Source organism: Oryzias melastigma, linkage group LG1 (genome assembly GCF_002922805.2).
Source record: "Oryzias melastigma strain HK-1 linkage group LG1, ASM292280v2, whole genome shotgun sequence".
NCBI classification, from domain to species: domain Eukaryota; kingdom Metazoa; phylum Chordata; class Actinopteri; order Beloniformes; family Adrianichthyidae; genus Oryzias; species Oryzias melastigma.
This window is the reverse complement of record NC_050512.1, coordinates 14,271,797-14,292,731: the sequence shown is the minus strand read 5'-3', so window position 1 is coordinate 14,292,731 and position 20,935 is coordinate 14,271,797. Positions and strand designations below refer to the sequence as shown.

At 35.9% G+C, this 20,935-nt stretch overlaps 1 protein-coding gene across 3 annotated transcripts in view; it reads right to left on the bottom strand.

Moving 5' to 3' along the window:
• march1 (membrane-associated ring finger (C3HC4) 1) overlaps positions 1 to 13,212 on the bottom strand; it is a 17,785-nt gene extending 4,573 nt beyond the window's left edge. The window contains exons 1-6 of one of the 3 annotated variants that reach the window (XM_024259717.2): positions 12,615 to 13,212; positions 5,961 to 6,011; positions 4,434 to 4,507; positions 2,034 to 2,843; positions 964 to 1,144; positions 733 to 877 (exon numbers count right to left, since the gene is read on the bottom strand). In XM_024259717.2, coding sequence (XP_024115485.1) covers positions 733 to 877; positions 964 to 1,144; positions 2,034 to 2,843; positions 4,434 to 4,507; positions 5,961 to 6,011; positions 12,615 to 12,701 — 1,348 coding nt within the window. In that variant the 5' untranslated portion in view covers positions 12,702 to 13,212. Of the gene's footprint in view, positions 1 to 732; positions 878 to 963; positions 1,145 to 2,033; positions 2,844 to 4,433; positions 4,508 to 5,960; positions 6,012 to 10,543; positions 10,633 to 12,614 lie in introns of those variants that run through there. The other 2 variants (XM_036212126.1, XM_024259718.1) reach the window with 2 other exon arrangements.
• Between the last annotated feature and the right edge of the window lie 7,723 nt (positions 13,213 to 20,935).

Below are 20,935 nucleotides of genomic sequence, written 5' to 3'. Positions count from 1 at the left end.
CATTTATATTTACATTGCATTTTTACCCTTTTACAATATTTATGATTTTCATTTTATTTACCATATTTTTGTTAACTTTATTTTGTTTTGTTTTTTAAACAAATGTGCCACTTATCCAGGGACAAACATTTTTAAAAAATACCCGTTGGGCTACAAATAATTTTCTACATGTGTGAGGTGAATGTATTGTGTGTGAAAAAGGATGTCTAAAGAGCAGAAGGAAAGTCTACACACGACCACCACCGCACTGGACCACCACCAAAGGATGACAACAGTTCCAGTCAAACGTTTATTTCTTTATTTTTTCACATCAAATTTCCTGTTCAAACATTTGACTGGTACTGCATACTTAGTCAAACTAGATTTTAAGAAAACACGTAACTGCAAATGAACATCAGAATGGCACAGGCAGAGTCATGCAGGTGTAAAGACTGACATGCAGGAAACAGCAGCTGTTCTGTAAGGTGCTTAGCTACTGTCGATTACCAGTTATTAATAGTGTTTCTGTTTCTGACATAAAATAATTTTCAGTAATTGTCACAGTTTCAAAGACTGATATTAAATTGTCTTCCATTTTGTATGTTTAAACCACAGTGAACCAAGCTGACAAAACAGCGGTGACTGTGAAGGAAACCACAGCAATCTTTCTGCTTTATCATCAAATCCTGTTTTAAAAGTTGTGTCACTGCATGCCTCTGCTCTGTGAGTGGACAGAGATAGTGAAAGGCTCACCGTTCTTCCCAAGTTTGATCTCTTCAGTGGTTCTTTTCACCAGAATGTAGACAGACCACAGCATGCACAGTATGGCAATCAGGTGGAACAAGACTGAACAGAAGATTTTCCTCCTCTCGCTCTTCGACATGTGCAGCTTCTCCCACTGGAACAGAGGTGAGACCAGATCGTTGAAGTGCAGTGAAGCTGCACCTGAAAGGTTTTTTTTAAGTACTGGGTATGTGTGTGCACCTTGTTTAACGGCTTGAGCTTGGTCTCCATGATGAAATCAAACTTGCAGAGTTCGCAGCAGCGGGTGTCGGAGGATTTGATCCACTGGTTGAGACAGCCCTGATGGACGAAGCTAAGGCTCCCCGTGCAGCGGCATGGCATGATCAGCGGGAACTCGTCATCCCCTTCACAGTGGCAAATCCTGAACACAAACAAAATGCACAAATGTGATGAGAAATGCCACTGCAGCACCCAATGATTAATGCAAAAACAGCCCCCTAGAAATAAGTGTAAAAATCTTAAAACTTGAAAAAAGTTTAGCTAAATGAGTAAATACATTCCTGTTTTTAAGAAATATATAGTGTTTAAAGTACGAAATTAAGATTATTTTGCTATTAAAAAACTTTTTTGATCACATTATTTTTCTTGGGAAAAAGGAAATGTCTTTTTTTTAAACAAGGGTCATTTTGCTTTCTTAAGATTCAGTTTTTCAGTGTAGCAGCTCTGTGTTTTATTTGAGTGGTTCACATCCAGCTCTTTTATTCCTCTACTTTGGCTTTAAAGAAAAATACTAAAAAAAAATACATAACTTGTTTGTAGTTTGGTTATTTATTTAGAATTGCTATTTATGTTGAGTTTTTTTACATGACAGATATAATTGTGTTTGTTTACAGATTTGAAAAAATTACACCAATGTTATCTTGTTTATATTTTTTTGTGAAAAATAGAGAACATAATGATAGAAAATGTAAAGCTTGCCTTTCTTGAAGCTTTATTTCTGTCAATCTGCTACATGTTTGACAGAGGGTGTATTTTATTTTGAAAGGAACTTGTGCTTCTGTCAAAATTTAAAGTTTAAATTGTTAAATAGAAAAAATATATTCAACTATATGTTTTTTACTATATTTAATTGACTTAATGACAGAAAGACAGAATGACTTGATGATCACAAAAACATAATTTTCCTAAACAGTAAAGTGGGTCTTTGCAGCTCTTTCCAGGTTTTGGTCAGTGAGAAACTGGCCCAAATGGCTCTTTTGGTGTTAAAGTTGCAGACCCTTGGACTGGCTGAAGGTGCAATGCACACTGACCTGCAGACCTCCAGCTCAGAGTCTTCTGAGCAGGGTCGAGGCATGCCCCCGTTCACCCCACAGTGTTTCTGAGGGGTGGGCACGGACATGTCCCCGTCCCCTGACCCTCTTTCCTGGTATTTCTTGGTGATGAGTTCCTCTCCGCCCTCTCCCAAAGACGAGCTGCCTCTCGGGCTGCGTGATTTGCGACTTTTCTCGTTTTCTTTGCTCCTTGACCTCTCCTTCTGTGACACATGAGCGTCTCTCTTTACTGAGCCCATGATGCTGTGGCGCTTCTTAAGGCCATCGCTCTCCACCAGAGGCTGATTCTCCTTCCCTTCGTCCGAGTCTACCGACTGCAACTCCATTGTCTCTGCTTTGTCCTCCTTGTGCCCGTTGGCTGCTTCCCTCTCGCGGCTGCTCACACTGCGGCGGCGCGCTCTCCTGGCCTTCTCCTTGCTCCAGCTGCGGGTCTCACGACACGTCTCATCCTCGGAGGACGAGTCGGACTCCTGGGCACCTGAGCAGCGGAGGCGGGGCGGGAGCTCCCTGCGGTTCCTGAAGGAACGCTCCCTCTTCTCGCCCAGCTCACTGCGGTCAGAGCTGAGGCTGCGGTCGCTCTGCTCCTGTTTGGAGTTGGCCTCTACACAATCTAGGGTGGTGCAGCTGCTTCTCTTGCGGCGGTGGCGCCTCTTGGTTGGCCTTTTCTGACCCTGAGCTGCCGAGCTCAGAGCTGTGCTGGTGACTGTCATGGCAGAGGTAGTTTTTCTGTTCTTGTTGAGTCTGTTCAACTCAGAAGCATCCTCCTGTAAGCTGATCAGCTGGCCAGAGCTGGACGTACACACAAACACATGCAGATGACAATGAGTGACAAAAGGCAAGACAAGATGGAAAAGCAAAGCAGTTGCTGTTGCGTTCTGTGTATTAAATTGCCTAAAAAGACAGCAGATGGACAAAATAGTGAGAGTAAAAAATTATGGAAAAGAAAGAAATGTAAAAATATGGAATAAGTTGAAAATCATGAATGATCATCTGAACATCTCTATGATAGTCATGGACTATAAGCTAAAGGTCATAGGTCATATATAAGCTATTGGTAATATAGGGTTAAAAATGTAACCCTATTTAACCATTCATGTCATACTTGATACAAACATTTCTGAGACTCCTATATCATTAGCATTATAAAAAATGTCTTTAAAAAGTTATTGTGGACAGGACAAGATTTAACCAGCCCCACTGTGGGGTGCAGTCTGGTTGTGCTGAGTTTGAGGTGTCTGAGCCCAGAATTCCATGTTATTGTAATATCAGTTCATCTATCTGTATCTGTAGTTTTTTATTGAATGCCCTCCCTGACACAGGCAGGACACTAGTTTATGACCTATGGCTGCATTGATTTTTCTTTTTATAATTAATTATTTCTTTTTATTTAGTTAATTTTAGATTTTTGAAAGCTATCACATTTTGGGGGACACCTCCCCCTACCAATACCTTGGTCTGTTTTCTGCCCTGCAGTTCTTCATCATTCCACTAGGGGCAGTAGAGGGGTTTTTCCTGCTTGTTTTTCCTGCTTATGACAGGAAAACGTTTTCCTAATTTTCCCAATTTTATGGAGAGAATAACTCATCTATTGGCATTCATTTTTTTTTAAATGACTACTTGCTATCTTAAAATAATGCAAAATCTGTTGAAAATTAATTCTTTATCAAACAGTTATTTTTTCCCTCTCAAACTGACATTTCTGTGAGCAAAAACTTACCAAATCACAAATATTTCATCTTTATATCTCATTAACTCTTGTGCTCTCTTATGGGGTCCTGATGACCCTACCCTTATATTGATGTGTGATGTCCCTCCCATGACAAATGGAGAGGGTTTTATGTCTGCCACAGACACCAGTCACGATTTAAAAAAAGTCCTTGAAAAAAGAAGTTCAGCTCTCTGTCTTGTGGGGTTCTAGATGACCAAACTTCCAACGTAAACATGCCTAGGATAGCATTAAAAATATTGCAATTTATGCAATATGTGGATTTAAACAAAGAATATTAATTAAAAAAACTCTGTTCTCTTAATTATTTGATGCAGGGAGCTCCACAGGGTTAATAGTGAAGCTAAAAGCCCATCAGCGTGGTAGCTATGCCACCTGAGGTTCATAAACTGCAAACGTCTATTTCTGCGTGTTCTTTTTCCTGCTCTGTGGGTAGATCTTATCATTTTACTGCCTGTTTTATGATGCCCGTACCGATTCAGTCTGCCCCTCACAAGAGAACAAGCTTTAAATTGTGGTTAACAACAGCTGAGAAAAGCTTTCCTGCTTGAATGGTCTTGAGAGATAACTGTTTCCCTTTTAGATTTCCGCAGATTCTCTATAAACACAAATGTGTCTTCTTCTATAGCACTGTGAACAAAGAGCTCTCTTACCTGCATATGTCCTGAGTCGATGCTGTTGTTGATGTTCTCGAAACTGAAGTGACTCCAGCTGTTGAGTTGCTCGCCTGAAACAAACAACATTCACTTTTTAGCTCCAGCGTTGATGAGTTATCAGCCTGATTCAGAAAATGACAAAACATGAAACACAGAAATCAGACTGACAGTTGTCTTAAAGTTGATTTATCAAACTGGTGAATCCATTGACATGAGAGGTGAAACATGAAGGTTTTAAGTCCAGATGACATGACTCAATGATAAATGAGAACCTAAACCTACAAAGTTATTTTCCTTCTTTATGGTTCATCATCCACATGTGCATTTTTTCCATGTTTTATAAAATTATGAAGCATCAACGAGGAAGAGTAAAAATGAGGTTCACACTGCAATACCGGAATCTTAAAAAATAATCTTATCAAAAAGTTTTTTCAATAGCAAAATAATTTTAGTTTGCCAAAACATAACTTAGTGACTAGAATTGTTTTCTTCTTAAAATAAGAGTTATCATCCCCTTTGTAGATTTTTCACTTATTTTAAGATAATCTGGTTACGGTAAGAATGTTTGATATATTTCTGAGGGATCTGTTTTTTCATTTCATGGATGTAGTGAAGGAGGACAGAGAGTGGTTGGTGTGAGGGAGGAGGATGCAGAGGTTAGAGTTAGGTGGAGGAGGACAGTTTGCTCCTTCTAAGCTGCAACTCAAAGAAGAAAAATAGTCAGCATAAGAGTTATTGTTATTCCTATCAATTCATTCCCTTTCTCTAAGCATTTTGGGAATTCTGCATGCAACACAGTTTCCAGGTTATACAGCTAGAATTATCTGGAAGCAATATTATATCTAATAATTATAAAAACTTATACTAAATCTATGTAACCTTTTTTCTTTATTTAAAAAAATGTTTATAGTTTTTTCAAAAATCTGATTAAAGAGTAACCATTTTATTGGTTGATTACTTTTGACTAAGTTACTGCCAACTAATCTGATGTGTTATAGTCTTTTGCCAATAGGGGGCAAAATAACCCAAACAATTAGTCTGTGGTGAGTCTGCAAACAGCTCTTCACTGTTTTACAGCTTCAGTCAAACATGCATGGTTATTTACACTGACCGAATTATGAAAAAGTCCCAACATTTCTGTTGATTTCCTCCAGACTCATTTTATGAGTAAAAATTGTGTTGAATTATATTTTCTAATCTTCTAAAAGAATAATATTTTGTTAAGATTTAAAGAGTACATATATTCAGAAACACATTTTTTGTTGGTATGAATGTGGAAAAAATAAGAAAACTTTTATCAAAAGTGAGACTGATTCGCTTTTGTTTGAGGATTTTGTGTTTAGCTTCATATAAAAAAAATATGTGAATGTTTATGCACATACATTAATCTCTGTGTTGCTTATTCATGCTTTGCTAGGAAGTATCCTCATATTATATCTAGTGTATGGCATTGTGGTGTTTTTTCACCTGAAAATGTGCCCCAGATATTAAACTGTGTTCTATGCTCTGACACATGACCGTTACCTTGGAGATGTTGCTGTGTCGACTCCCTGAGCGCCCTGGTACTTTCCTCCCCTACAGGCAGACAGAAAGGCACAAAAGCATTAAGAAACAGACAGAAACAGGTAATGATCCCTTACAGTAGCTGGACTTTTAAAGAAAAAAGCTATATCGGAGCAAAAATGAAAAGAATTAATGACAAATGTGGACATGTAGATAGATAGATGGATCGAATTTAGCAAGTTATACAAACTAACAAGTTTGTATGCATCTCTTGTGTGGTTTTCAGTGCTTTACAGTGCTGTATTTAATGCAGCATCAAAGGTCACATGTTCTTTCTATTTCACTGTGACCTGAGCTGAGGCCAGCAATCCTATTACCTGGTTATCCTGCGACACGAACACAATGCTGCTCTGCAATGTGTTGCTATTTAAAGTCAACTTAAGTTACTTTATCACAAGAACCTCCCAGACTGCTGATCACCTCATCTGTTAGACTTCGAACTTAACTATGTGGGTGCAGGATTTTGACGATTGAATGAACCAATTTAAAAAAAACTTTTTATTTTTTAAATCACATTTAGTGACAGCTGTCCTGGTAAAACTAGAGAATAAATGCAAAAATGATGAAAGATAATAAACTATGTTAAAAATATAACTTTTATACTGACACAGGCTGAATCTGACATTTGTAAACACACTCTGAAGAGCTCTAATAGCCTTAAAAAATTATATTCTCTGTCTCTCAGCCTAAAAAATAACTTAAATTAAATCTTGTGTCCCTAATCACAAAAGCATGAGTACATCTAAAAAAAGAGAACAACTCTGCTTGAAGTGTCTAAACAAATTATATTGATATTAAATTAATTTAACTATTTTTTTTCTTTTATGAAAATAAAGTTTATATAATGGAGTATTAGGGCCTTTTTTGCAAGTAAAAAGTTAAGACTTAAAAGTTGTAAATCTACAAGAAAACTGTCAAATTACGAAAATAAAGTCGTATGTTTATGACTTTAAAAAATCATAGGATAAATTTATGATTTTCTTCTTGTAATGTAAATCTAATATTTTTAAGGTTGTAAAGCTATGACTTTAAAACACATAGATGTACGGGAAAAAAGTTATAAATTTAGAAGAAAAAGGCTAAATGTGCAGGAGAAAGTTAAATTTATGACTTTTTCCTTGTAAATTTACCTTTTTTAAAGTTGTGATTCCATGACTTTAAAAGTTGTAATTTTTCAACTTTGAAACATATAAATGTATGAGAATAAAAGTAATATATTTACGTGAAAAAAATTCCTAAATTTATGAATAAAAAGTCGTCATTTTTTTACTTTAAATCTCCAAATTTTGTAATATTACTTTTTTTTTTGGTCGTAAGTTTAAATGAAATCTTGAAATAAAAAAATAAAAATTTGATGAGCTCAAAATCTGGAAAACTTTCCCAAAAACCTCCAAGAGTTTTATCTTCTGTAATACCACGGATCATACAAGGGTAAAAGCTGGAAAATCGTCTTTGTAACAACAGAAGGATTTTGGTCTTCCACATCACCAGGCAACTCCTACGTCATCAGTTAGACAACAGATTATTTTCTGTCTGGAGTGCGTGTTGGTTAAGTACTTCTTGTTGCCATAGTTTTTCATTTATTCAGTAAATCTGCAGTATTTTGACATACTTTTATTTATGCCATGCTTGCTTCCCATAAAAAATGCTCAAATTATGCACAGATGACTAAATATTACATTTTATTTCACTGATACAAGTTGAATTCCTAAAAACAAATAGAAAAAAAATCTATTGTAGCTGTTTTGCAAATGTTTTTTGTATTAAGCTCAGATTTAGATTTTGCTAATGTTCAAAAAGATAATTTTTTAATGTTCTGGTTCTATTTAGATGCAGTGACCCTAAATAGTGCAAGCCAGGAAACATTGAGGCCAAAGCAGACTGGCTGGTTTGTGGTTAACCCCTAATAAATGGAGTCTTCCATAGCTTCTTGTTTTTAATTTTGGCTTTTGTTTTTTGCCTGTAAGTCTTTCTGAAGACTCTCCTGAGTCTAAAAAGACAGAAATGGGATGTTGAAGCTGTCTGAGTCGAATGTTCTGGGTTTATGGCTGAGCTGAGTCAGCCACACTCACAGGTTTTCACAGCAACTGAAGGACAACAAGGTTATCTGACTTTCTGATGTGGGTAATATTCTAAAAATGTGTTTCACACCGCCTTCGGCAAAGTGCGTTCAAGCAGCCAGACTATGTAAATTGGCGCAAACATTAAGCTATGCAAGTTTTTGTGCCCATTTTCTGTCTCCATGTACAAATGGATGCTATGAAAGTTAAACCAGGTCAAACTTTGACCAATCAGGGACTAGGATGTGGTAGTGACGTATGGATGCCGTCCCTTTAAATTCACAGAAGTGCCAACCGTTTAATAATTTATCACCTGCACCATTTTGACATTTCACACCAAGCCTCTATCAACTATTGGTGGAGAACATGCACTAGTAAACAGTAGAAAAAGAGGAAGAAGCCCCTCCCTGCATGTCCAGTGTGAACACTACGGGCTAAATACACTTTTTAAGGACTTGGATTTAATTCTAGGTTTGTGTGTAGCTTGAGTCTTCTCCTCTGTGTGCACAAGTACGCCTAAAAGAACATGTCTCCCCAGTTGGGATTGACAGCTTTAGAGGGCAGACAAGGTCAAACTCAGTAATAGAGTGAAATAAGGAAGTCTACGCATTAATTATTAAAACTAATGTGGTCAAACCCCTGATGGAAATGAAAAAAATAAAATGAAACAAAAGTCAGAGCTTTTTAGTCTAACAAACATACACAGATTTAATATCTGCTGATTAATATAGTGGAAAACAATTAGGTCATATCATGCTTTGGGATGGACACATTTTCTTCTTACAATAAATAAAACAAGTTCGGTTTTTTACCTGCATACAAGAGACTCCTAACAGAGGGAAAAAAGCTTATATTAGAAGGCTTCTTTGGAGCTTGTACTCAAACATAGGAACATATTAAGGTGAAATTACATGTGACATAAACTGAATGTTAATAAAGTAAAAAAAAAATCATCACTTTTTGTCTTGCAAGAAAACAATCTTATCAATAAAGTTTTTCAATAGCAAAAAAAAGTGACCAGAACTTCTTTTCTGAAAATAAGAATTCTTGGTAATTTAATTATGACAGTAGCAATGTTGAAACTGCAAATGACATGAAAAACACGAGTATTAAATGCACAATGTGGGAAAAATTTGACAAATTACTGACTTTGTCTTTGAACAAGATTTTTCTTTCATGTCATTAAGTGGATTTTTGATGACTTCCATGTAATTACACTCAGAAAGCTTTGACTCTTCTTTTGTCTTTCAGGTCTTGACATATAAAGAAGTATCATCTGCAAAAAGTGTCCTCCAGTACAATACAGTTAGAAAAACCCAAAAGCTCATGTTTACAATCAGCAGCTTCCAGACACTTTGATATAAGTTTTTTTTTTCAAACTTCTATCCGTGATAAATTTGCTGGAACACAACATGCAAACCATTAAAAATAAACAAGAAGGAGCTGAGAAGTAGGAGCCCGCCACACATAAGCTGATCAAGGGATTTTCTAATTGGCAAGTTTAAATCAGTGGTTGTGCTTGGAGTCAAAGCAAAAGCACCGCCGCGTGCTTAAGCGTTCGGACACATGTACTGAGTTTTAAGGCACACGTTTATTCTGATTGGCGGGTTTTTACTGATGTTTGGTCTAGTGGGAGAGATCCACCACTTCCGAGTCATGACCCTGGCTGTGAATAAAATGTTCCAACTGAAACTTGCGCAGGGCCAGTTTCAGTTGTGTTCAAGTGTTGCATGAAGCAGATTTATGCAAATGTGTGTCTTTCATCAACGCTCATCTCCCAGCTGTCCTGAAAAGATTAAACAGTGGAAGAGGACAGTTGATTTTTCCCAAACATTGCACCAAACTTAAACAGATCAAAATTTTACCAGGTTTTGCAGAGGACTTTCAAAATAAAAGGCTGATATTACACTTGACAGAGTTGGGTCAACCAATCTTTGGTCGACTTTGTGCTCCTCTAAACTCAATGCAGCTGTTGTCAACTCACCACAAACACAGATTTATACAATTTCATCCTGATTACTGTGGTTCCAATCGCCACTTTTTCTTCCTGTTTTCTCTGCAGAAATCTTAATTGTTCACCCAGACAGGTTTTCACACAGACTCCCACGCAGTTTTTGAGAAATGATGACAGGAAGGAACATTTCAGAACAATTATATGATTCATACCACAGAGCTTGAAAGAAAGAGTGATTGATAACAAAACAAAAAGAACAAAAATACTGTTTGCAACAAACTCAAAATATATTTTACCTAAATTATTTACTTTTACAGGAAGCAGATCTTAAGCTTATGTTCGGTTCTCGTGTCTTTTGTCTTTTAAAATGTTTCTTTTTTATATTTGATTGAACATGCTTGAAATAAAAATGTAGAATAAAATTTAAATACTCATGCACGCCTCCCAGTTGCAGTTTTCACAGACTGTATCAAATCGAACACCAAAGAACTATCACAGATAAAACATCTACAAACGAGAGACCTACTTACTGCTCAGGCCTTCACTCACAGCGGAGGAACACAGTAATGTTTCACAGCTAAGACGTTACTGGGACATACCTGAGCCTCCGCTCCTCAGCTGATACTGAGACGGATTGCAGCGGCTCTGTGCGAGCACATGTGCATGTTTCTGCAGAGGGGATTTGGTGACTGACTAAGGAATGTATTTTGGTTCCGTTCTCTGGCACACAATCAAAAACCCATATAGGCTCACAACTGTAAAGCTGCAGCTGCATGATATTCATTTGTGAAGTGACCTTCATTCCACTACATTGTGCTTTTATTTTTTATCCATACAGGACCATTACATTTAACTTTGGTTTGAGAATCATCAAAACATATTCATATATGTAATTTGTCATCAACTGTTCTTCATTGGCAGCAATTTTGATCCCAGGTACTACCTAATTTATCAAATTTACATCACTGACGTCTTCATTTCTGGTTATAAATGTCTTTTTAAAACTCATAAAACCGGAAAATTCATCATTCCGAAAATGAAAGTAGTCTCCTTTTTCCATAAATCTTGTAAATTGTAGTTTTTAAAAACAGAGAAATAAATGTAGGTGATTTAAGAACACATAAAAAACAATAAAACTAAAACATTTTGTGCAGGTACAGACATTCTCTGATTTAATAAACAAAATCTCAATGACCAAAACTATGAATTATGAAATTAAAGAGACCGTGTAGCTCATTTAGAGGGATTTTTATACTTTCTTTACCAATAACACCAACTTAACTTAATGTAATCATTTATGTGATACTCTTGCTTTGTGTACTTCATTTCAAACTCTTACTTTCATCTTTATTTTTTTCCATCTCAAGTCTTACCAAAACTACACATCGTATGCAACATGCAAAATAATGCATCTAAATAAAAATAACACACTTCTAAGTTAAGCAGTTTCAGTCAAAAACCTGGTAATGCCTGTGATTTTTGATCACCTCTCACCTGGTGACTGTTGGCAAAGATAGCTGCTGCTGGACCTCCATTTAAGAAATGACTCAGGTATATAAATAGTTAGAGGTAAGTGATTGTTTTGAGAACAATCATGGAAGAAAGGGGTCTTCGAAACAGCCAAAACAACAATAAAAAAAGCTCAACTGTTACACACTGTAGTATGATAATCCATGCAAACTAGTGTAACAAAGAATACAATAAAATAAAAAAGAATAATTCTGTCATTCTGTAGCAGATATACAGTATGTAAGATTAATTAATTTAATGACCAAACACTTTTAAACTTAAAAAAACCTTTGATAACAACACAATGGCAGTGCAGCTGATAGGAATACCATCTAAATCTGACTCATGATAGTGTACTTACCCAACTTTAGAGCTCATTTCTAATAGAACGACTGCATCAGACATTACAATATTAACCAAGTCTAACTGTGTCAGTTTGAACCAGCCTTTTCATTATGTATATTTATTTGAACTGTAAAGTGCAAAAGAAAAAAAAGAACAACCATAAGGAAAATTGACCACATTTTTGTTCTTATTAAGATGCTGAGCACCAATGAGGAGTTAAATCATGAAGCAGACGGGTTATTTATACCCCTCTGTGAGTAAATGATCTTGTGTTTATGCCATTGGTTTGATACAACAGAAATATACACACTAATAATCATTTGTCAATATTGTATCATATATTTTTCCTACTATAGATGCTTTTAAAGGGCAACAAAATTCTACAATAAGTTTGCAGCCTAGAACTTTAAAAAAATAACCTTTGCAGTCTTATTAAAGCAAAAGAAGGGTAAATATTTATTAGGATGTTAATATTTACTCGATTCATCTTATAAGTAACGAGGTCAGAGAGTATGTAACAATGCAAAGATCTTTGATTATCTACTTAAAATAAAACGTGTGCAGGCCTGTCCTCAATCCAAGAGCAGGATAAAAAAAATAAAGGGAAGGACTTCCTCCTTAAAACAAAACACTTGCACTAAAATCAGGAATTCTAATTTTAAATAAAAAAACAGAAACACAACTAAACTGGGGTGCTGAGAGAAACTACTGAGGTTTTAAAGCAGAATCGGGAGGTCAGAAACTCACCTCATTCTTGTCTTTGGAGCGAGGAATGCTCTTGCCATTGCTTGCGGTTTCCCTCGCCGGAACCACAGTTATCTGTTGTACTGGCATGCTGCTGTTTCCAGGCAACGTTCTCGTGCTACTCCCGCAGCATTCTCAGAGCCTTCCTGTCCTCCAATCTGTGCCCCTGCGTGGGATCTGCCGTCCCATCCACAGACAGACGAGGCTCCGTTCCTAGACTGCTCTTGTTTGTTGGCTCAATCCGGATCATCAACAGCAAGGGAATGGGATCAGGTCACCGTAGAAACAGGATGACTGCTCCGAAGATGGTGGGGTGTGAGGTTGTCATGGAGACGAGGGGGAAGCTACTCAATAGTGTACGCTGCTTCCTTCTCTTCCTCCCCCTTCCTCCACACAGACAAGATGAAGAGTTGAGGTGCGTAAGCGGTAAACAAGGAGGCAAAGGGGAAAAAACGCACTGATGTGCCATGCGTGCCTAAAAGGGGGCGGAGCAAGAACTTGGTTGTATTTGCTGTACAACAAACATAAGGTTCCCAAGGATTAGGGCTTAGACTAACCTCAATCTCCTCCTCTGACCAATGGTCTGGATAATAGGCTTACACAACTTGTGCACATGTAAGGCACTCATCCAATCACACATTCTCCATTTTAACCATTTTTTGATATTATAAAAGTTGATTGATATTTTTAAAAAAAGTTACTCCTTTCCTATGTTATGTTGAAGTGATGAACATGCATTAATACAAAGCCAGACTGGACATGAATTTAGATTTGTAAATAAAGTGTGAACAGTCCCACCAGCATGTGTGGGCGGAGAGGTGGTAATCCTATTTTAAAGTTTCTCGGGTCAGGGGGATTATGTTTGATAAAAGCGGAAAATTTAGGAGTTAAATTTACTAAATGTAAATCTGGAGAAGTCCTTCATCAAAATTTCAAGGATGAATTTTTATTTATGGCTGTAATTGTTTATTTAATGTATAACAGTTGCCCTTTATGTCAAGCAAAATTTTTGAAGACATTTGTCAGCAACCTGCAAACTTTTTTGAACATTGACCTTTGGCATTTTTTAAAAATGTATTTATTAAATCATTTTTGCAGGATTCTACAGAGCCCTGGACATGTGGTATACATTAAAGGAAAAAAAAGCCTAATTGTCCTATAAAATTAACAAATTATAGCCATAAATTAGTTGTTTTTTTTTGCCCAAATTAGCATTTTGTAGCACTGCTTAGAATTTTGCGTGAACAAATTAACATTTTATGCACTCAGATTAGCATTTTGTGTCCACAAATTAACATTTCGTAGCCACAATTTAGAATTTTGAGTCCCAAAATTAGCCTTTTATTAGCATTTTGTGAGCCAAAATTTGCCTGTTGTGCACTCAGATTAGCACTTTGTAGCCATTAGCATTTTGTGTCCACAAATTAGTTTTTTTGTGCTCACAAATAAGCACTTTGTGTACAAATGTATGCATTTTGTAAAATAACAAATAACCATTTTGTTCGCAGAAATGCATATGTTGCAGGCAAACATTTTCGGAACCCTGAACATGACATTGAAAAACCAAGCCAATTGTAATTTCAAATTACTAGTTTTTGGCCGATATTTAGTATTTTGTGAGCTCATTTAAGTATTTCATGGTCACAAATTAGTATTTTATTAGCATTGGACACAAATTGCGTTATGTGAGCACTAATTGGCATTTTGTGTCCACAAATTAGCAATTTGTGGACACAAAAAAACATGTTTAAATATAATTTTGTATTGAATCATCCACATTTTCATCAACAATACACAGTGGAGTCATAAATAGACATCTTGAAATCTTCATATTGATTAGATTTGTACTTCGTGAAATCAGTGACATCACTCCGGCGTTTAAAAAACAAAAGAAAAGTAGTGAGCATGGTGTCCGAAATTATTTTAAAACCAGGGTATGAGATAGTCCTGCAATAAATAGTTTTTAAGTGATTAGGAATTGGTGTCGACAGCAGCAACAGCAGTTGTGGTTTTGCAAACCCCTCTGCAGAGAACATACATTTGTTGACCTGCCCACATTTTTTTCACACATATAAGCTTTTGTGGCTTTGCTGCTGTAGTTCCCCATTTTTTGGTCTAACAGAAAATTAAAACATATTTTTTGATAATCCAGCGCTCAACTTTTCAATTTTTTATTGAGAAAAGAAAAATAATAACATGACAGCGTTTAGGTTGATCTCTTTTCATAGTTCCAGTAACAAACCTTAAACCAAACAAACATAAAAACTCAGAATTATTTAATGCAACGTGCCAAAGAGAGGTCAGAAATCTTACATTGATAGCGTCCGCTTACATCCACACCGCCCATCAATAATTAGGTTAAATATGATCTCTCTTGAACTTGAGAGGGGATGTATAAGTTAGCACATGCCTTCTTTCTTTCTGTGCAAGGGTGAGATACAGGAAGACGAGACACTGAACACGTTTTGTGATGTCTTGTGAAGTGTCACAGTTTGAATTGAACTCCTTTCGCAAATCACCGGGTGAGTATTGAACTAAGATCTTTCTTTACAAAGCTGGCTATTAAGCTGACGTCTTGGCTTTGTTTGTTTTTCCAGCTGCTGCGTCGGGTTAAAAGTAGATGGCCTCTCTTTTAACTGAGCTTGAGGTGTTAACTATCATGTTCTCTCTTCTGGTATTTGCCCTCTTCACACTGACTGGGATGATCAATGAGGAATATCTGCACCCTAACAGTATGTCTTCAAATTACACAACAGCGGATACTTCTTTTTCGCTTTTTCATGATTTTTCCCATCGCCCATGATTTTTCAGCCAATGTCAGTTGCTTACTTAAATTTTAAAAACATAATTTGCTTTTGTTTCTTTTTTTTATTTTTGAAATATTTGGGAAATCTTTAAAACTGAATTAGGTACTTCGTAAATCATTTACATGTCTTATTGTAATTTTTTAAAGCACATAATATACCAAAACCCAAATTGTTCTTGTTTTCCGTTACCGACTGATTTCGAACGATTTCTAAAAAAAGACAGAAAAAAAGTAGTTGAATCTTGACAATTTAGCAAAATGTTTTATTGTTTCACTTCCACTTGTGTTATTTTGAAATAGGAAGTTTTCCTGAAAAACTGTTCTTTTTTCAGAATCTTTTTTTTTTTTTAAGCAGTAAAACCTCAAACATCCACCAATGTACCCCCATGCTTTTTTTTCAATACAAGACGGAAACATAATGAAAGGCATATTTAGTGTTTTTATACATGCAAAAAAAATCTAATTCAGCAAACTTTGACCTGTTTTAATCATGTAAAATACAATTATTTTAAAAGAAAGTGTTTATTTTATGTTCTACAGAAACTAGCATGAAACCCCACACAGAGGAGCAGCTGGTGTGATGGAGCTGATGACTAATAGAAGGCAACAGTGAAGCTTTTCCTCCGAGTGAGCCTCTAAAGACACGTAGGAGCGAGTGGGCCAAAGCCTGGAGTTTTCTTTATGAGTAGTCTTCCTGCATGAACTTTGAACCTGTGTTTGCACTGAGATGAGGATAAACAGTAACTTACTACCCGGATGTAAAATACTACACTGCACCTTTCCATTGGTGTCCTTCATTTTTTATGCCTTCTTATTCTTTTTATTTATTTTGTTATTTTTTGGACTTTTACTTTGAAGTTCACATTTGGGACCGATCCAAAGTAAGTCTAAGACAACACACGCCTTTTGATTTGTTTCTTTATAGTATGTAGAGTAGGAAAAAAATGTAGAAATAAAACAAAACTGCAATGATGTCTGTTGTTATTTAAGTGAAATTCAAGTTTATGGTGTAAAAAGTCATAAAAACTAGAGAAATAATCAAGGATAAAGACTTTGTTCCTCAGCTTGATGAAAAGCAGTTATTATTTATTCTGCTGCTTTTTTACATGCAGAAAACGAATGACTGAACAACTTTTACGTTAGTGTTCCCCTTACTGATATCACTGTGTGATGTGAGGTAGTTCATGGTCAACTTTTAATACTTTGTCAATAAATGAATTAAGATAAAGATAAGATAAATGTCAAAATTCCTGAGTTGAAGCCAAATGTATGTCATAATATCTGTTTTTTTTAATTCTCACAATGACACAAATGCATATTTCTGAACTTTTTTAACAGTAAATGTGTTATTTAGGTATTCAGCAGAATGTATTGACTATAAAAAAGACTATTTTATCATGAAAAAAAAACATTTCTAAGAAGAAAGACCAGTATTGATTAGAACTATTGCTGCTTTTAAAATAAGAGGTGGGCCAATAAATTCGAGGAGTAACCACTACATCGCCCCCTAGTGGACACACGTTGGTATATTCCCACTTTTTCTAAATTAAATAAAGGTGATGGAGACAAATGAATTATATTATTGGTTATTTTGTGTTTTATATCACCCTTTCCATGTTCTTTGTTTTAGGTTTTGTGTAGATGGATCTCCCATTCACAGGCTTTGAGCTGACCTTCATCATCATAGCTTTCCTGGTTTTCTCCCTTTTTGGTCTGGCTTCAGTTTGCATCGAGCCAAGACATTCTCATCCAGGTACATAGATGTCTTCTGCTGTAAGATATGAAATAATAAACATGAACTTTAACGATTCTGTTTATGTTCACACACTCAGACTGCGAGCAGTTTAAAAAAAACCTCAGATGAAGTCAGACAGAAGAAATCCATTAATATACAGTCTTTTTTGTCTTGTATAAATGATGTCTATTTCGGGAAAAGTACGTGTATTAGGTATATTTTGTACTGCTGGTTGTGAAAATACAAAAACACATTTCATAATCCAATATGACATATTTATACAACAATAAAAAAATCTGTTTTCAGAAACTAAAAATATGTCAAGCCTTAGAGGACAATAAACTATCTAAAAATCATTTGAAATATTTGAAGTTCAAGCATTAGAGTTTTCTGTTTTTCTCACCAGAGACCAACTACAACTATAAATATCCAAGAACACAAGTTTCCATGTATTTTAAACCCAAACGGCCTTAATTCTAACCTCCTGCTCCTATAGGGACCGAACCCCGTGATCATCCGTAACACAGAGGATGTCTTCTGTCCAGCTGTTCCTGCGAAAGAAAAACTGAGGACCACTTTCTGTTCATCCAGAGACTGTCAAACCATTGCCCAGCACTATTCCCTCCTTGATGTTCACACTTTAAAACAAAGTTTTTCATATCTGAATTTGAGCTTTACGTGAAGTCATAATAAATTATGTAATCAGATAACATACAGAAGTTAGGGAGTTGGGACATTATTCCTTAAGTTAGAAAAAGGTAAAAGAATAGTGCCCCAACTTCACCTAAAAAACTGACCTGGAAGTATGTGAAGGAAGCACCAACGCTGCATTTTGGATAAACTTCAGTTGTCTTAAGTTAGAAGATAAATGCATTTTTTGTCATCTTTCCTGAAAGGATCTTAGTCATTTCTGTGAAGATAGCTATTGTCCACTTTAAGTTAAAAAAAATTTCTTCACTCAAAAAAAGTAACTTTAGATTCCTAGCTTTAAAATCTAAAGCAGTGTTCATACCTCTTTTTAAAAAGTTTATGTAGACTTTTTATCGAAAGTCTATGTAAATTCAGATTTTGGGCTTTGAAACTCCAGCTTTTGAGCAACACCTATGCACATTTTGAAGACCATTTTAGTCTCTATGTATAAAACACATGCTGAAAGTTAAACCAGGTCAAACTTTGACCAATCTGGGACTCAGATTCTGTAGTGAAACATGGATGACGTCCTTTTTTATTCAGTAAAGTGCCAACTGTTTTAAAAATTGATCATTGAGAAGAAATGAATATTTATAATAATTTTATACCATCCAGAATTATATGACACCAAGTCTTTCATTGGCACCACTTTAACTTCCAAGTACAGGATGTGCTAGTAAACAGTAGACGAAAAAAAAAAAGATGTCCCTCCTTGCTCGTCCAATATAGGTCTAATCACGTGTTCAAGAACCCGGATTAAGTGGTGCCAGTATGCACGTACCTTCACACATCTGATAGACAAGAGTACATGTCCAGTGGACTCCAGTTCTGGTTCTCATAAGAAACCATCCAGCTTGTTTCCAGCTAGTTGATGAGGAATTTCTGCGACTATTGCAGGAATAGCTGGGAAACAAGCAGGACGGTCGCTCCAAAAGACCATAGATGTACAGAGTGGACAGGACCCCTGACCATCAAAGAGACTGTCTGTATGCTATTTGAAACACTAGTTATATTTTCTGCTGAACCAGTTAATTTCTCAAGAAAACGATGCTCACAGACTCAGTCAAACTCCACCCTGTGTGGCAGGGAAGCCGTCTGAGTGAGGATTTAACAAGGCCGCTGACTTGTGACTCGTGAAGCTTCTGACTGGTGCCATCCTGGGGGTTAGAGGCCGCTCCCTGTTGAGTTTGACCCTCGACCTTTCAGCTTTCCATCACTCCTCCCTCTATAGTCAGCCCTCAAATTGTCGTCAAAGCAAGAGAGAAAGCCTCAGAAATACAATCTAAAGCTATTGAACATATTTGACACCTCCCTCTACCTGTGACTCAGATGGTGTGAGGCAGGTTGATTTGTTGTGTATTGGGAGGGCGTTTCTCTTCATGTGTATAAAGGTACATTAGGCTTTACATTCACCAATTAGAGATAAAGAGTCTTAAGAGTAATTAAGCTTTGGCTGGCTGCAGCGCTCATTAACACTGATGACCTTCAACAGGACAGCTATCAGTGTAACGGTGGACAATGAACTGACCCATCAGATCACAATCAGCATGTGAACACACATAGGCGTCCGCCCAAAAGTCTTCAGACGTCACGGCACTTTTATCTCCTAACCTAACCCCTCCACGGCTCTGTCCCTCTCATGAAGCTCAGAATTAGAAAATAAACTCAACATAATTTTGTAAAAATGCACAAAATTAAAAATCCATTCCCGAGATCTTAGTGTAAAAAATATCTGGATTTAAACTGATTTAAAATATTTCTTCAGAAATCTGTAGATAAGTGTTTACTATGATCTGTACATCTATAAATATGTAGAAACATATACTGTATGGCAGATGTTCTAATGCAACAGTCAATAAAGTTATTTTTTCAATAACAATGAATGAAGAAGTGTCTTTCTAAAAAAAAGAATAAACAATTTAAAACAAATATATATATATACTGTATATATAGATAGAGATAGAGATAGAGATACTTTCTATATTGGTTTTATCTGGGAAAAATTTATGTGAAATCTTCAGGTAATTCTAGATCTACCAGGGGGTAAAACAGTTTTCTTAATAAAATATGATGCTTCTACATCCTTCTTCTAAAGATCACTTAAAATTATATATAAGTCACAGTTTCCCTGTTTTAGAATATTGATTTACATTTTTTCAATGTTTGTGTAAACTGCAGCTGTTAGATATTTGCTCTTATTGCCCATCAGACAAAAAATGTTTATTTTTATTCCATTACACTTCTCAGTGTTTTAATCAAGAGATGACAAAAAGGGAAGTTGAAACAGTAAAAAAGGCTTCTTTGAACTCACAAAAGTCACAAAGCATACTGTCCACTAATGCAGTTAGCAAAAATACTACATAATTGATTAAATCCATCTATGATGTTGGGTCTAATTTAAAATACTTTCAATTTACTTTAAAACTGTCTTACTTAGATGACATAATGATTGTTTTATATTATCGTTCTATTATTCAAAATGTAGTGGAAAGTACTTAATATCAAGAAACATTTAGCAAATATAAAATTAAGATTATTCTAAATACAAGTTTTATAAAAAAAACGCTCAACAGACAGGTGATCCGTCCTGTATGTATAATGTGTTTGGGGATAGGCTCCAGCAATCTCATGACCTCAGGGGGACAAAGTGTGTCAAAAAATGGATGGGATATCGTACATATTGAAAATAAATCTAAACCATTTTACCATCAAGTAACTCGGGGGAATTGTTAAAAAGTATTCCCCAAGTTGTAAAATTCTTTACAGTTTGTGTGTTCAAAAAAATACATAAGCTAACTAAGTTTTTTGGGTGTAAGATCATTTTACTTTTTGTTTTGTTCTTTGAATTACAGAAAAATGCCAAATATATATATTTCAATCTTATCAAGTTTTATATTCAAGTTTTAAATGAAGGAATAAAGGTTTATGGAGAGCCTCTCCATGTGTGTCTGTGTCTCTCTCATAGGGGGAGTATTTGGGCAGCCTGGGTAATCCTCGTAAAGACGTATAATCCCCCAGGGAGAGCAAATATTACAACCTGCTCTAATGAGTCACACAGAAAACCTGTGGAGAGAGTTTGGTATGATTCTGTTG